General features: G+C 32.2%; 3 protein-coding genes across 7 annotated transcripts; 1 reads left to right on the top strand and 2 right to left on the bottom strand.

Annotated features, from left to right (window-relative positions):
• Nucleotides 1-437: 437 nt before the first annotated feature.
• On the bottom strand, nucleotides 438-4,886 carry LOC100812379 (protein trichome birefringence-like 23). Of its 4 annotated transcripts, XM_006580472.4 has the most exons (5): nucleotides 4,607-4,883; nucleotides 2,637-2,697; nucleotides 2,387-2,587; nucleotides 2,219-2,254; nucleotides 438-1,385 (listed from the first exon to the last, which is right to left on the bottom strand). In XM_006580472.4, the coding sequence occupies exons 3-5, from the start codon at nucleotides 2,468-2,470 to the stop codon at nucleotides 822-824; spliced, it is 684 nt and encodes a 227-aa protein (XP_006580535.1). In that variant the 5' UTR covers nucleotides 2,471-2,587; nucleotides 2,637-2,697; nucleotides 4,607-4,883; the 3' UTR covers nucleotides 438-821. The 4 variants fall into 4 exon arrangements, 3 of the variants coding, with proteins under 3 accessions (XP_006580535.1, XP_006580533.1, XP_025984300.1); XR_001388495.3 differs by having other exon boundaries at nucleotides 2,160-2,254; nucleotides 2,387-2,697; nucleotides 4,607-4,886; XM_006580470.4 differs by having other exon boundaries at nucleotides 2,387-2,697; nucleotides 4,607-4,884.
• An 827-nt stretch (nucleotides 4,887-5,713) lies between these two features.
• On the bottom strand, nucleotides 5,714-9,700 carry LOC100816814 (protein trichome birefringence-like 24). The gene is made up of 3 exons (XM_003525303.5): nucleotides 9,144-9,700; nucleotides 8,427-8,704; nucleotides 5,714-6,920 (listed from the first exon to the last, which is right to left on the bottom strand). Exons 1-3 carry the CDS (start codon nucleotides 9,454-9,456, stop codon nucleotides 6,147-6,149), a joined length of 1,365 nt encoding a protein of 454 aa, XP_003525351.1. The 5' UTR covers nucleotides 9,457-9,700; the 3' UTR covers nucleotides 5,714-6,146.
• A 1,377-nt stretch (nucleotides 9,701-11,077) lies between these two features.
• Nucleotides 11,078-12,888, top strand: LOC121174915 (uncharacterized). Of its 2 annotated transcripts, none has more exons than XR_005891612.1 (2): nucleotides 11,078-12,188; nucleotides 12,290-12,888. XR_005891612.1 is itself a non-coding variant. In XM_041015661.1 (2 exons), exons 1-2 carry the CDS (start codon nucleotides 12,077-12,079, stop codon nucleotides 12,617-12,619), a joined length of 417 nt encoding a protein of 138 aa, XP_040871595.1. In that variant the 5' UTR covers nucleotides 11,078-12,076; the 3' UTR covers nucleotides 12,620-12,888. The 2 variants fall into 2 exon arrangements, 1 of the variants encoding a protein (XP_040871595.1); XM_041015661.1 differs by having other exon boundaries at nucleotides 11,078-12,163.
• Nucleotides 12,889-15,218: the final 2,330 nt, after the last annotated feature.

Genomic DNA, 15,218 nt, shown 5'->3' with positions numbered 1-15,218 from the left:
AATATATAGAAGACTACTAATCTAAGGAAAATGCTACAAGGATTAACCGCTTTGTTTTTTCACTAATGCCGCAATGTTTCCATTTGATGGAATGTGGATAAATGCAAAACTAAACTGATGTCATCAAATAAATAAATAAAAATATTGCTAACTAGTATTCTTAGGTCATTGATTAATGAATTAAAAAAATATTTATTATGTAAATTATAAAAAAAAATCATGAACAAAATAACTTTTCACCGTCTAATAATAATATTTTTACTTTAAATTCCTAAATCAATACCCTTAATTAATACCCTCAGAAGGATTATTTACCATGAATAAATTAATGATCAACTGCTCAAGCTTCAAGCAGTGGTTCGTGCAGTAAAAATTAAATTGCACACGCAATACGCCAGCCAACATAAAATTTCACCATCTGAATTCTGAACCATATCTCGAGGATAACTTATTATTTATTGAAGAAAAAATAGTTTATACATTCTATTTATCTGCCTCCAATTTCCATTGTCCTTCTGTATAAATATGAATGTCAAGATCACACATAGTATACAGAGTAACGATGCACTCAATATTCACAACTGTACGGGGCTTTTAACTGATTTTTTTTTTCCTTACCCATCGACAACCATATCCATTATTATATCATTCCAAGAGTCTATTGGCCCAGGTAAGCACCAATGCAAACAATCATTCTGAACTTTAGAAGCATTTTGGTCCTTTTCAAATGGGTGAAATTGCCTGTATGGACTAGGATGCCCATCAGGTCTCAATAGTGAAAATGGAGCAACATCCACAAGCTTTAAACTCACCCCATTTTTTTAAGCTTCAGTAGCTGCCTTTCCAACCTCATCCAACTCAACGTCACGGAGCATCTTTCTCAAATATTTCATTTCCATCTCACCTTTAATTGGTGTCGTTCTCTTACAAGTTCCCCCATTAAGCCACTCCATATTTTCAAAATGATCAGGTGTGAATGTCCGTAAAAAAATCCCTTTGTGATTCGAAGACACTATGAAGTTCATTACTAATTTCAAGGCATTGCAATAAGCAAAGTTAAACCCCAGCTCTGTCAGGTTCTTCTTAGGACAGGAGTGGCAGCCCAATATGGTGTCATTCTCATAGTAGATTGCAGATTTGAGAAACCATTTCCCGATTGAAAAACTAATGTAATCAAAGTCAAGGTACTGATCCGTCCATTTACTATCCAGTTTGTCAAGATGTAGCTCAACTTCAGAACTCGAAACACCATTTTCGTCTTCAAAAATAGCAGCTTCCACAAGGAATGGTGACCAAATAAGTGACATACTGAAGTTGTATGAGGGAAAACGCCAGCTTTTGCACTTGTATTCCTCGTCATGGTAGAATGAGACAAGTTGTTCCACCTGAAGGACAAAAGAGTTCAAGTGAATCACTCCTCTTCCAATGGTTTCTGCGAGTAATTAATAAACATATACTTCCTCCGGTCCTATATATTGGTCACATCCTAAATGGAATACTTGGTTCTATTTATAAGCCACCAATTAACCTATTAATAATGATTTTCCAATTCTGTCATTTATACTATTCTCAACACTTCATTATTAAGGAAGTCTATTTTTCATGCACAGTCCACCCACTCTTCTCACTCCATGCAATTAATGAAAATATGAGTACCTCTTCAAATACTCAATTCTCTTTCTGTCTCTTGTATTATCTTCTCTCTCATATTACCTATGCCTTTTGTTTTCTTTCTCAATTGAAACCGGAACGTTTTTCTCTCTATGGAGAAAGACAAGGAACCCATTGTAAGCCAAGAGGATTTGTTGGCATTGATTATTGAGATTGAAGGTTGCTATTGGTCAATATCCATTGATGGGGATAGTAGAGTAATGAGTGAATGTTAATAATGGTGTGGAAGAGAGAGAATGTGAGATGATAATTTAGGCTAAGCATTTAATTAGTTAATAGTGAAATTAGTTGGATGTGTAATTATGTTAGGGTATAATTGGAAACTTGTTTTATTTTCAGACATATTTAATGGCTTAACTTCCCTTCCTTGATCTTTGATGATTCGATTGAAAGTGACCAATATATAGGACCGGAAGGAGTAACTAACTACCAAGTACTTCGGCCTATTCTATCATTTGTTTACACAAACAAGTGCAGCTAAATAAAACCTTTCTCACTTGAACAGCAACAGATCCTTGATTTTATTGTTCAAAGTAAATAAACCAACCTCCAGCATTTGGCATTGGAACCAAAAAAACAAGATCTGGTTCAACACACAATCAGGAAGAAAACATAAGTACAAAATGGAAACTTGTATGATCCTCATGGAATAAAAAAACAATAACAAACTTTTCAAGTCAGTAAGTAGAACCATTCTTTGTGTGTGAAGACATACCTTGGCAAGAATGCAGAGCAGCGATTGCACATTGTTGAGTGAAATGGAATCACCAACGAGTGCCCAGGCTTTGCTCCACATCATGTAGAGAAACCTTTCTGGATCAAGCTGAGGCAAATCACAATCTCTTGGAGCCCACCTCCAATACAGAAACTCTCTATCAGGCCTCCCATTCTTCAAGCAATTTTGATGAGATACAATGTTCGCATAGCGAAGAGCCTCCGGGCAATGGGGTACGAAGAAAAACAATGAGGTCACAGCTTTCATTAGTGTAACCCGGACCCAATCCCCACTAAAGTTATAACATTTCTCTGCATCCAATTAAGTTCAAATTAGAACCATACACTCACATCCCTAACCCACAATCCAATTAATTTATGTAGAATTTAATTAAAATGTACATTTTTGTCTAATTTTTGTGTTACAAATTACATGTATCCCTTCACAAGAGACAATCTTAAGTGAGTAAGAACACTATAGGCAGCAAAGTATTTAATACTACTGCATAGCAGGGCTAAAGCTTGAGATTAGTAGTTAAACTGACACATTTTAATTAAATTCTATGCGTTCGGTGGTACATTTTAATCTGATTATAAATTGATGTAATAACTATTTTAAAAGATATATCAAAATTCTAATTAGTTGATATTAGACTCCAAGTACATAAAAATTAAACTCATCCATGTAACATACATAACCATTCAGCTTCATACGGTACTACAACCTATGATGAGAAACTAAATCCACAACAGCATTTCAGGATTGCAAAGTTAACACCCGTGCATATAGTTTTGTTGTATTTGGGTTAAAAGGTAATAACCCAACACTCACTTGAGTCTGTGGGAGACAGTTGATCTTCAGTTTCGCGAACATGTTCCAGAACAGGTGGGGGTTCAGGAGCATGTTCTGGAACAGGTGGCTGTTCGGGAACATGTTCTAGAACAGTTGAAGTCTGAGGTGGATTTTGAGGTTCTGGTAATGGCACTTTCTCAGGAAATGGGGATTCCAAAACTGGGGAAATCTGGGGGGACAGGGAGTCAAAGAAGAGGATGCAGAAAGCGAGGCCTAGGAAGAAGATTGTGAGAAGTGACTTGAGGAAGAAATTTTTGTGGCTGAAGGGAAACTTTTGCTTCAAATAATCCATCCTCATTTTCTCTGTTTTTGGTTGGTTCTGTATCTGGCTCAGTGCTTGGACAAACACAAGTCAGAGATACTGAGCATGGAACAGGGTTGTTGAGTCTTTTTGAGCAAAGAAATGAAGAAGCTAACAAGATGGGGTAAAGTGAAGTAGTCCATTGCTTCCTAGATCCGTGTGACCGACTGATTAATAGTTTTGATGACAGGACAAAATTCTCCACCAGTTATTTCAGAGTTTAATTAAGAATTGAAGACCATTGTTTTTTAGTTTCAGATGCATAAATAGGCTTCATTTATTATTAACAATTTATAGGCTTAATTACACTTTTGGTCCTCCAATTGTTGCTATTGTGCAATTTTAGTCTGTCAGTTCCCATTGTGCCAATTGGATCCCCAAGTATCCCAAAAGTGCAATTTTAGTCCATTGGGTTCCAATTGCGTCAATTGAGTCCTCCAAGTATTGCAATTATGTGCCATTTTAGTCCCCTCAGACACATGAATGTCACTTCAACAAGTTCCAATTAACAGAGGGACAAAATCGCACAATTGTGACACCTGAGAAACACAATTGAAACCTGGTGAACTAAAATCACACCTTTCCAGTTTTTACCTCATTCCATTGGTCTTTCATCTACAAAATGTAAGGTGGAGAAGGCCTTTTCTTCTTATCCTTCTTTTGTTTATTATCTTTTAACACAGGCAAATTCTACAGAAAAAGAGAAGGAAACACAATCACAATTTGGGTCAAGGTTTTTGGGGTCTCTACGACCATGAAGACCACAATTGTGGACACATGTCTAACTTGCTTGGACCTGACTGCCAGATACTAATCCGGTCCTGATTACGAATTTCTCTTCTATGGATTCACGAGCATTCCAAGGTGATTTACTTACTTGTTAGTAATTGTTAGCGTAAGGACCAACTGTTACACCGCATTCATTAGATCTTAAGCCAGTGAACGAAGCGTAGCATGGTTCACGAGAAGCTAGTCAGCAAGGTTCATAGGGTCCCAATTGCCCTCAACACAATTTAAAAAGCAAGATAAAAATAAAAACATTCATATGCAAGATGAAGTGAACTCACCAATAGCATGGTAGGTTTAAAATCCTTCAACTGTTTCAGCTCAGTCTGAAGCTTCTCTTGCTCACGCCCACGGTTTTCGAGCTCTTCAGTCTTCTCCTTCTCAAGACGCATCTCAAGCAATTCTTATCAGATGAGGGCGGAATTGGTGTGGCTGAGACTAAGATGTTGATTGTTGGCTTCGTTCGTTGATGAAGTTTTCTCCTTCGGGGCCCTTCTGCCCCTTCCCCTCTTTGTGGCTACTTCAGCAACAACCGTGTCACGGTGTCACCTCATTATTATCTCATCTATAATTTAGTTTTTAGGTTACATTTCGTCCTTTAATTTTTTTTAGTTGAAATTTCATCCTTCAATTTTTAAAATTAATTTAATTTGTAAAAGTTTAAAATCATCCCTAATAGTCCTATGTCTAAAAATAAATTTAAAAAAACTAATTTAACCCAACTTTTTATGTATAAAATACTTTCATTTTGTGTCATTTTTCTTCTGAATATTTTTACTTTCAATTATTATAAATTAATATAATATTTTTTTTTAATTTTTAAAAAAGTTTAAGTTCAAATACGGAATGTCTTTTTTACATGAGTAATGATAATAGAAAAAAACTTATAAATGGAAAATGCATCACTGTTTGGATGGTATAGAGTCAGAAATTGAGTAACAGTCATTCAAATATATGGCGTGTGTAGATCTATATGACGATATGTCACTTTGATTTCAAAAATTGCGACATTTTCACATCAGCATAAAAGCTTATACAAACAACTTCTGATTTTTCATTTTTGTAATCTCTTCGGGCTTCGACCCTCCTTAATACAGAAAAAGTAAAAATAGCTTCTGATTTTTATGTCCTTACATACGCTTTCCTCTTTCGGGCGAAACCAAACACATACTACATAGTAAAGGTTATATGTAAGGAAAATACTACGAGAAATTTATAGCATATATAGTATTGAACCCATTCTTTTTGCAATAATGCCACAATATTCCACTTATTGGAATGTTGAACTAATATATGCTCAACCATTCGTCTCAGGCTCAAGACAAAAATAAAATTGCATACGAAATTCGCCAGCCAACATAAAATTCAGCCTACTCGCATCTAGTGGATAATTTTAACATATTCATTGAATTAAGTATAAATAATCCCTGACATTTTATCTTATCCAACCATCCTCAAAACTAATTAAATTACATTTTTATAGCTGTGTAACACAACACAACTCATCAAATATATTGCAAGAAAATGGAAAAAGATAGAACTATAGACTATAGTTGCCTAAAATAACCACGGATGGCGCGTTATACAAGCACCAAAAACAGAAAAGGAGACAAAGAAACAGATTTCCATGCCAATGCACTTCCATATCAAAATTAGCTGTAAGCTGATATTTAGAATCCTTTCTGCTACATTTAATTTATTTGCCTCCAATCTCCATTGTCCATCCGTATAAATATGAATATCAAGAATCATGGTATACAGAGAGTAACAATTCACTCAATATACACAACTGTATGGGGCTTTTAACCGTCTTTCTTTTTCTTACCCATTGACAACCATATCCATTATTATATCATTCCAAGAGTCTATTGGCCCAGGTAAGCACCAATGCAGACAATCATTCTGAACTTTAGCATTTTGGTCCTTTTCAAATGGATGAAATTGCCTGTATGGACCAGGATGCCCATCAGGTCTCAACTGTGAAAGTGAAGCAAAATCCACAAGCTTAAAATTCACCCCATTTTTTGAAGCTTCAGAAGCTGCCTTTCCAAACTCCTCTAACTCAATTTCACGAAGCATCTTGTTCAAATATTTCATTTCCATTTCACCTTCTTTAATTGGTGCTGTTCTGTTGCAAGTTCCCCCACTAAACCATTCCCCATTCTCAAAATGATCTGGTGTGAATGTCCTGAAAAAAATCAACCCTTTGTGATTGGAAGTCACTATGAAGTTCATCACAAATTTCAAGGCTTTGCGATAAGCAAAGTTAAACCCCAGCTCTGTCAGGTTCCTCTTAGGACAGGAGTGGCAGCCCAATATAGTTTCATTCTCATAGTAAATTGCAGATTTGAGAAACCATTTCCCGGTTGAAATAATAATGTAATCAAAATCGAGGTACTGATCTGTCCATTTACTATCCAGTCTGTCAAGATGTAGCTCAACTTCAGAACTCGAAACACCATTTATGTCTTCAAAAATAGCAGCTTCCACAAGGAATGGTGACCAAATAACTGACAAACTTAAGTTGTACGAGGGAAAGTTCCATCTTTTGCACTTGTATTCCTCGTCATGGTAGACTAAGGCAGGTTTTTCCACCTGAAGGACAAATTAATTCAAGTGAATCACTCATCTTCCAATGGTTCCAAAGAGTAAAAACAGTATATGTAGGCCATCATAATTTCTGAAATACATTACGCTTCAAAATGATGTGATACAATTTTGTAGTGGTGACGGTTAAATTTGATAAGGAAACAAATCAAGTGACAAACACAGTTGTACCATCGAATAGAGAAAGACATGTTGATGGGTGGGGCCTGCATTCACCTGACAGAGGAAAGTGCTAGTGCATACATTTCATCAAAGTGGTTGGAGTTAAGATCATGCTGGGTTTTAATACACACTTACTATGCATTTTACTTCTCACTACTACATGAGGCAGGTAGAATTTGCCAAACTATATGAAAATTTGTACTTCTCTTATGCCTAATTATAGATTAATTTCATAATTAAACATGCTTCAATTGACAGTCCAAACAGGCCGTGGCAAAGTCCAGCTTTCACAATGCAGTCAATCATTTAAGAAAGTGAATTTATTACTATATGAGATGTATGTATACACCTAATGTAGACACAAAATGGTGAGCAAATAAGGTTAAAAAAAGAACAAGAAGAAGAAAGGAGAGGAACAGGGACCACCCTGAGACCTAAATCTCATAAGTCTTGAATTAAAAATAAATGCATAATTATATCAAGAAAGCTGAGACACAAGTCAGAAGGGACTTCTGGAAGTTATGACGTCAGGCCTGAAGTAGGCTAATTGCAACTATGTGTGACTGGACTGGACTTCTTTATAAATATGAGCTCCAGCTTGTTCATGCCATTAGCCATCATACTCACTAGTCACTATCCTTTTTAAATCTGTCACTTTGAGATGATAACTTCTCTACTTATGCTAGCCCATTCTTTTTTCTTTTTGGCATCTTCTACAGCTATCTTTCAACAATTTTTTCACTACAAACCCTTTGAATAATCATTCCAATGGAAATTCAAATCAATCATCTATCAATAGACCATCAAGTCTTGTAAACTAAAATGATGCTGCTCTCAATGACTTCAGAGCCAAAAATAAAACAAATGATTTCAAATATTCTTGTAGTATCTAAATCTCCGTAGCCTAGATTCTGAAGCAACTTGGGTAAGCACAAAGCTAAGAAATAAAAAACAATGACTTAATTCTCCATACGCTAGACGCCAACATAAACATATAACAACCAAGTATGTAGGCCTACTCCATCATTAATTTATGCAAACAAGTGCATCTAAACAAATGGTTTCTCACACAAACAGCAACCAATTCTTGACTATATTGTTCAAAGTAAATAAATTTCCAAGGTTTGGGAATTGAAACGAAAAACAAAATCTGGTCCAAATACATAAGTACAAAAGGCAGTTGTCTGATCCTCAGAAACATTCACAAAGATCATACAGAAAGGAAAACAACATTTGTGCCGAACGACTAGCTTTGTCCATCATGAAAGAAAAAAATAATGACAATCTTTTCATGTTAGCAAGCAGAACTATTCATAGCGTGTGAAGACATACCTTGGAAAGAATGCAGACCAGCGATTGCACATGGTTGCGGGAAATGGAATCACCAATGAGTGCCCAGGCTTTGTTCCGCATCAAGTTGAGAAACCTCTTTGGATCAAACTGAGGCAAATCACACTCTCTGGGAGCCCACCTCCAATACAGAAAGTCTCTGTCAGGCCTCCCATTCTTCAAGCAATTTTGATGAGATTCAATGAGGTCGCAGCTGTCATTAGTGTAAACTGGACCCGACGGGTTCGGGATCCAATCCCCATTAAAGTAATCACATTTCTCTGCATTCAATTAAGTTCAAGTTAGAACCTTGCATTCACATTCTTAATCCACAACCCAACTAATTTATGTAGAACTTAACATGGGCAACAAAGATTTCTCTTTGAATATATATGGCAGATGTATGTGCTGGATTCAACCTCAAGTTTAGTTGATCCATGCAATCAAATGTACTTTTTTTTCCATCTAATTATAAATTGACGCAATAATTATTTTAAACGTCGTGTCTAATTTCTAATTAGTTGAAATTAGACTCAAAGTACATAAAAATTAAACTCATGTATGTAACATGGAAAAGAAAACCATTCAACTTCATGTAGTACTTAACCTATGATCAGAAAAAAAACCCACAACAACATTTCTGGAATGCAGATCTAAATCTCACGTGGGTATATTTTTGTGTAAGGGGGGGTTAAAAGATAAGAACCCAACAACACTCACCTGAGTCAGTGGGAGACAGTTGATCTTCAGTTTGGGGAACATGTTCGAGAACAGGTGGGGGTTCGGAAACATGTTCTATAACAGGTGGAGGTTCGGGAACATGTTCTTCTTCTGGAACAGTTGAAGTCTGAGGTTCTGGTAATGTCACTTTCTCAGGAAATGGGGATTCCAAAACAGGGGAAATCTGAGGGGACAGGGAGTGGAAGAAGAGGATGCGGAAAGCGAGGCCTATGAAGAAGATTGTGAGGAGCAATTTGAGGAAGAGGTTTCTGTGGTTGAAGGGAAACTTTTGCTTCAAATAATCCATCCTCATTTTCTCTGTTTTTGGTGTGCTTGGATAAACACAAGTGACAGAAAGAGAGCATAAAACAGGGGTGTGTTGAGTCTTTTTGAGGAAAGAAGAAAATGAAATGAAGAGGCTAACTAACTAAGAAGAGTGAAGTAGTCCATTGTTGTTGTTGCTTCGTAGATCCATGTGACCGACTGATACTAATAAGTTTTGACGACAGGACAAGATTCTCCACCTGTTATTTCGCAGTTTTTTAATTATCGATTCAGGACCATTCATAAATAGGCTTTGAGTTATTATTAATTTACTAAGAGCATCTGTATTAAAAATAAATAAATAAATAATCAAATTCCTCATTAAAAAAGTGTAAGCACGGAAAAATTGATGTTTAAAAAATATATAATTTAAATTTAGGATATGTTTACAGGATATTTTAATTAATTTTTAATTTTTTTTACTAATTAAAAAATTTATTTGACTATTCGATAAATACATTTTTTTTAGTGATTTTTAGTATTTTTTGACTATTCTATCTTTTTTATTTTTTTATTTTCTTTTATTTTTATCCTCAATATATTTATTCAATTTTTTAGTTATTTTTTTAAAATAAATCATTATTTTATTATTTTATGTGATTTTATATTTTTCATCTATTTTAGCAACTAATTTTACCATCCTTCAATATACTAGTTTTTCAGCTTCTATTTCAGCAACTAACTTTTGCCTAGTTTTGTCAAACATAGTCTTAGTATATGAATATGTAAAAAGTATGATAAATTAATTTTGAAGATAATTTGATAACAAATTAGTTCTATAGATAATTGAATGACAAACTAAATATCAAACTAGTTCTCAAAAAATATAATATATTGTCAAACTAGTCTTTAAATATTATAATTTAATGACAAAATGGTCTTACAAATTTAATTATATTAACTTTATAATTTAGTTCTAAAAAATATAATATATTGTCAAATTGATTTTTAAACATTATAATTTAATGATAAAATGATCTCACAAATTTAATGATAGGATTAAATTGTTGTACTTTTTATATATTCAAAGACTAAATTTATAATTTTTTATATTTCTAGAATCAATTTATTCCTATGACACCTCAAAGACAAATTTATATATATATATATATATATATATATATATATATAAATAAAGCAAATGCTAATAACAAAAAACAATAAAATAAGCAAATGCCTCACCTCATTCTGCTTGATACCGGTTAAGAAAGTAAAAAAGAAAATGTTTTTATTTTTTCTAACAGCCATAATTAGGGTAGAAAACGTGTAATAGCTATCTTTATTAAAAATTTGTCATAAAGGTAAGGAAATGTGTAATAGTTAGTTTTTTTTTAAGAGAAATAGTTACTTCTATTAAAAATCCACTTGAAAATAATTTTTAAATTCAACATTCAAATATATTTAAAGGAAGTTATTGAAACTCATTAGTTTAAAAAATTTCAGTTACAGAATTGAAATTCAAGGACAGATGCAATTGTTATCATTATCATTATAATGATTAAAATTATGATCTATAACTGATTTTTACAAAACATTGCAAATTTGTGTAATTGACACATGTACTTATAAATTCTCAAGTTTATTTCATGGACAAGAAAAAGAAAGGGAAGAGGGTTATGTCATGTTTAAGATTGATTTTGAAAGATTGGAACTTTCTTCGGGCTCACTCTTATTGACTTTGTCTTTCCTCCAAATATTGTTAATCTCATCATGAACTGTACCACTTCAACCTCTTTGACGCTCAAATAGAACAGTGAGAAGTTGAAGTCCTTTGCACCTACCAGAGGATGAAGACAAGGTGATTCTGTCTTCTTATCTTTTTGTTTTGTATATGAAAAAATTATCTCTCCTTATACAGAAGAAAGTAGATGAGCATAGTTGGTTGCCAGTGAGAGTTGACAGGAACGGTCCAGCAATTTCACATCTCTTCTTTGCTGGTGACTGTATATTATATTATTATTCACTGAGGCCAAGTCTTCTCAGATCAAGTTAATGAAGGAAGTTTTGGACTTGTACTGTAAAGCGTCTGCGTCTGGTGGAAAAGTTAATCTCCAGAAATCCAGGTTCATGACTTCTAATAGTATCTTACATGTGAAGATTGATAAATTTATTTCAATCTCTCATTTCCAGCACACAAGACAAATTGGGAAATATCTAGGATTTCCTATGCTCTCTGGACAAACTAGAAACAGTGATTTTAATTATATCCTTGAGAGGACTAACTCCAGATTGGCAGGATGGAAAAGGAATTTGTTGAATGTTGAGTAGCTTTGGCCCAACCTGTGGATTCCAGAAGGAATTTGTGAAAGGATAGATACTACCATTTGGGGTGGTGACTATATATTCATTCTCACTGGGTGAGCAGGAACGTCATTTATCGTCCTAGAAGTCTTGGTGGTCTCAATATTCGCCCTTCTCCTATGATTAATATTTCCTTCTTAGGGACTTTTTGCATGAAAAGCATAATAATAAACTTGGGTCCAAATGCTTGAGTCTAAATACCTTGGAATTCAATTATAAAGCCACTGGGAATCTTGAATTGGGATTTCAAATTCGTCTATTGGCTGGAAGCTAGGAGAGAAATCCAGAGTTACATTATTAATGAGCACATGGAGGATAAAATCATTTGGGGTGCATCCGGAGATGGAATGTTTACTGCATCTAGCTTCTGCCTTCAAATGGCTCATTGCCTACTGGTAAATTTGGAAATGGAAAATGAGAGTGAGTTCCTAAGAATATAAAACATCTCGATCTTTTGGCTTACATTTCATGGTAGCCTCACTATTAACCATTTTCGTGTCTGATGTTTCTTCTTGTAACAGGTGTGGCACAGTCTCAACATGGATGGCGAACCTTCATTTTATGCTGCTACGTGCGTGGATTGGCTAGTCAACAACATCAATAGCCCACCAAGAGTAGAAATGCTCTTATTTTTCAAGACAAGCTCAGATGTCATCAATGTGATTCAACAGTCAATGCCTCTGAAAGCAATGAAATCTGTTCGTTGGGAAGCATCAAATTTCCCTTTCATCAAGCTGAATACTGATGGATCATCATCAATGGACGCTTTCCTTCAAGCGCATGTTCTTTGGGAAGGAAATTCCAGTGCTATCTGGCTTAACACATTGGTGATTGCTGATAGATTAAAATAATATTTACTATGTCACATCATCATGTGTCGGATGGGTTGTTTTTACCATGGAGCGATCTGTGTATCAGTCCTCTTGCTGTATCAAACAAATTATAAGAACTAAATTATAGATTTACCAAACGATAAATGTAACCATGATTAAATTATGGTTTGTGACCGAATAAAATATCATCATTACAATGATTTTTTTTGGTAACATACCAATGATTAAAATTATAGTTTATAATTGAATCATATGTTTACAAAACATTATATAATAACACATGTTAGTTGGACCTCTGAATAATTACTTCCATTCTTGAAAGTGACTCTTGATTTGACAATGTAATTCGAACTTGTAATTGAATTATTGATAATGATTCCTAAATTTTTGTTAAAAAGATATAATTTTAGGTTTATGAAATAATAAATGTAATCATTATGATGGTAATGATTAACGTTATGGATGTTATCCAATATTTTGTGTAAGTGACTTCTATCATTAAGAGGAACTATTGATCGATTGGACACATAATCGGAACCTATGATTACATTCTGAAATTCTCAAATATATATAATTAACTTATATGTTATGAAGTGTTTAATATTTTTCTTCAATAAATTATAATATTTGATTTATTTTATTTTCTAATCATAAACTGATAAAAAAAAATATAATTGATACGGTTAAACTTAATAAAAAGTGCAGATACTATCATAAAAGTATTATTTGCAAAAAAAATGTTTATAATTTATAATTAATATAAATATAAGTTTCATTTTTTAACATATTTTTTCACTTTCAAATAAAAATTCATGTAGCATACGAGTATTATATTATTGTACGGGAAATGCTATGCACATATTATTTTGAACACTCTTATTTTTATTAATTTTATTGGTTAAAATTTATTTATAACTTTATAAGTATGACATTTTATTTAGTAAATATATTTTAAAAAATGTATTAAATAAAATATGAGACTTACAAATTATCTTATGATGTTACGGTTTTCAAGAGATTTTAACATAGGAATTAACGTATTGATCTTTCAGTCAAAACGATTAAACTAGTTAGTCGATTCGCTTTTAAAAATAATCTATTTTAATGTTAACCTTTGAGGATATAAGTTCTAATAGCTTATATTTATCGGGGGGAAAATCTCACTATTATATACATCTCTTATTATGAATATGTTCAAAATATAGGTGTAAAATTTATAAATTGTTTTTTATATATAAAATCAAATTTTAAATTATTTTTTTTAAAAGAACATTAAACCTTCCTCACTTCATCCATTTCGGAATAAATATCGTTCTAGCAGAAAAAGCTAATAAATAAAAATATATTAATTTTACAAAACTAATTTTATTAAATATATAAAAGAGAATAATATTAATGGAAAAAAAAACTCTCATTCATTAACTAGTATTTTTCACTTGACAAAGATACAACCATAATCTTTTTGTGTCTTTTTCTCTCCAACTAGAAAATTCAAGGTTAGACCCTAAAATCCAATATTAAAGTAAAATTTATTAAAGGTATTAGTAGAAAAAAAATTATGAATGTTACATTAAAAAGATAATTTAACATTTATTTTGAGATAATTTTTTAAAAAATGTGACAATTATTTTAGAATAATTTTTCTTTTAATATAACACTTATTTTGGAATGAAATGACATTTCTTTTATAAATAGACACCTTAAAATTTAATTTTATTTCGATTAATTCTTTAACTTTATCTTCTTTACCTATAGACACCATAAAATTTAAATTTATTATGATTGAAATTTAAACTTAACTTTTTTTAAATGGACATCTTAAACTTTAATTGCATTTTAATATATCCTTAAAATTTATCCTTTTTATAAAAAATCATTTTTATTTATCTTAAATGTTAACCATTCACTTTTTTTGACAACTCATTTTTTCATATTTAAAATATTATAAAGAATATAAACTTAGAACAAAAAGGTTTTACTTGATTTTTTAATTCTAAACTTTATTATGTTTTAATGTTTGGAAAAGTGACTTATAAAAATAAAACTAATAAATTGTTGAGATTAAATAAATAATCAGCTTAGTTTTTTTTTAGTAATTCAACTCCAATTTAATAGAGATGAAATTGAAATTTAGGTATCTATGTGTTAAACAGTTAAAGTTCAAGGATTGATTGGAACAAAATTAAAATTTATGAATAGCTATTTGTAAAAGAGATAAAATCTAAAGAATAAATGGGACAAAATCAAAATTTAGGGTTTCTATTTGTAAAAGAGTTAAATTTAAGGGGGTTGAATACTTTCCCTCCATGTTTTTAAATATAAAAAAAATTTAATGACAATTTTTAATGTGAATTTCTTTAACGCTGATGTTTTTAAAGATTATTATCTATATAAAAATCCAAACCAAAAATATAATAATGGTTTATAACCTAATAAAATACTCAAAATATTTTTTTTACAACAATACTCAAAATAAGTTGATAAATAAATAATAATTACATCATTCTTCATTTTGAAATAAAAATAAAAATATATTATTTTTATTTTGATTCAAAAAGGCAATAAATGCAATGCATGCTTTTTTAAAACAAAACAAAATTTGTATCAGTTTTTTTAT

Source organism: Glycine max, chromosome 5 (assembly GCF_000004515.6).
Source record: "Glycine max cultivar Williams 82 chromosome 5, Glycine_max_v4.0, whole genome shotgun sequence".
NCBI lineage: Eukaryota > Viridiplantae > Streptophyta > Magnoliopsida > Fabales > Fabaceae > Glycine > Glycine max.
Note: the sequence above shows the minus strand (reverse complement) of the source record. Positions and strands in the feature narration are given on the sequence as shown.

Coding starts and splice junctions, on each gene's coding strand:
- LOC100812379 (XM_006580470.4), bottom strand. CDS start 2,653: ATGAAAGCTGTGACCTCATTGTTTTTCTTCGTACCCCATTGCCCGGAG. Junction 2,255..2,386: donor TGCTCTGCATTCTTGCCAAG/GTATGTCTTCAC, acceptor GTGTTGAACCAG/ATCTTGTTTTTTTGGTTCCA. Junction 1,386..2,218: donor TCCAATGCCAAATGCTGGAG/GTTGGTTTATTT, acceptor TTTGTCCTTCAG/GTGGAACAACTTGTCTCATT.
- LOC100816814 (XM_003525303.5), bottom strand. CDS start 9,456: ATGAGGATGGATTATTTGAAGCAAAAGTTTCCCTTCAACCACAGAAAC. Junction 8,705..9,143: donor ACTGTCTCCCACTGACTCAG/GTGAGTGTTGTT, acceptor AATTGAATGCAG/AGAAATGTGATTACTTTAAT. Junction 6,921..8,426: donor TGGTCTGCATTCTTTCCAAG/GTATGTCTTCAC, acceptor TTTGTCCTTCAG/GTGGAAAAACCTGCCTTAGT.
- LOC121174915 (XM_041015661.1), top strand. CDS start 12,077: ATGGAGGATAAAATCATTTGGGGTGCATCCGGAGATGGAATGTTTACT. Junction 12,164..12,289: donor AAATGGCTCATTGCCTACTG/GTAAATTTGGAA, acceptor TTCTTGTAACAG/GTGTGGCACAGTCTCAACAT.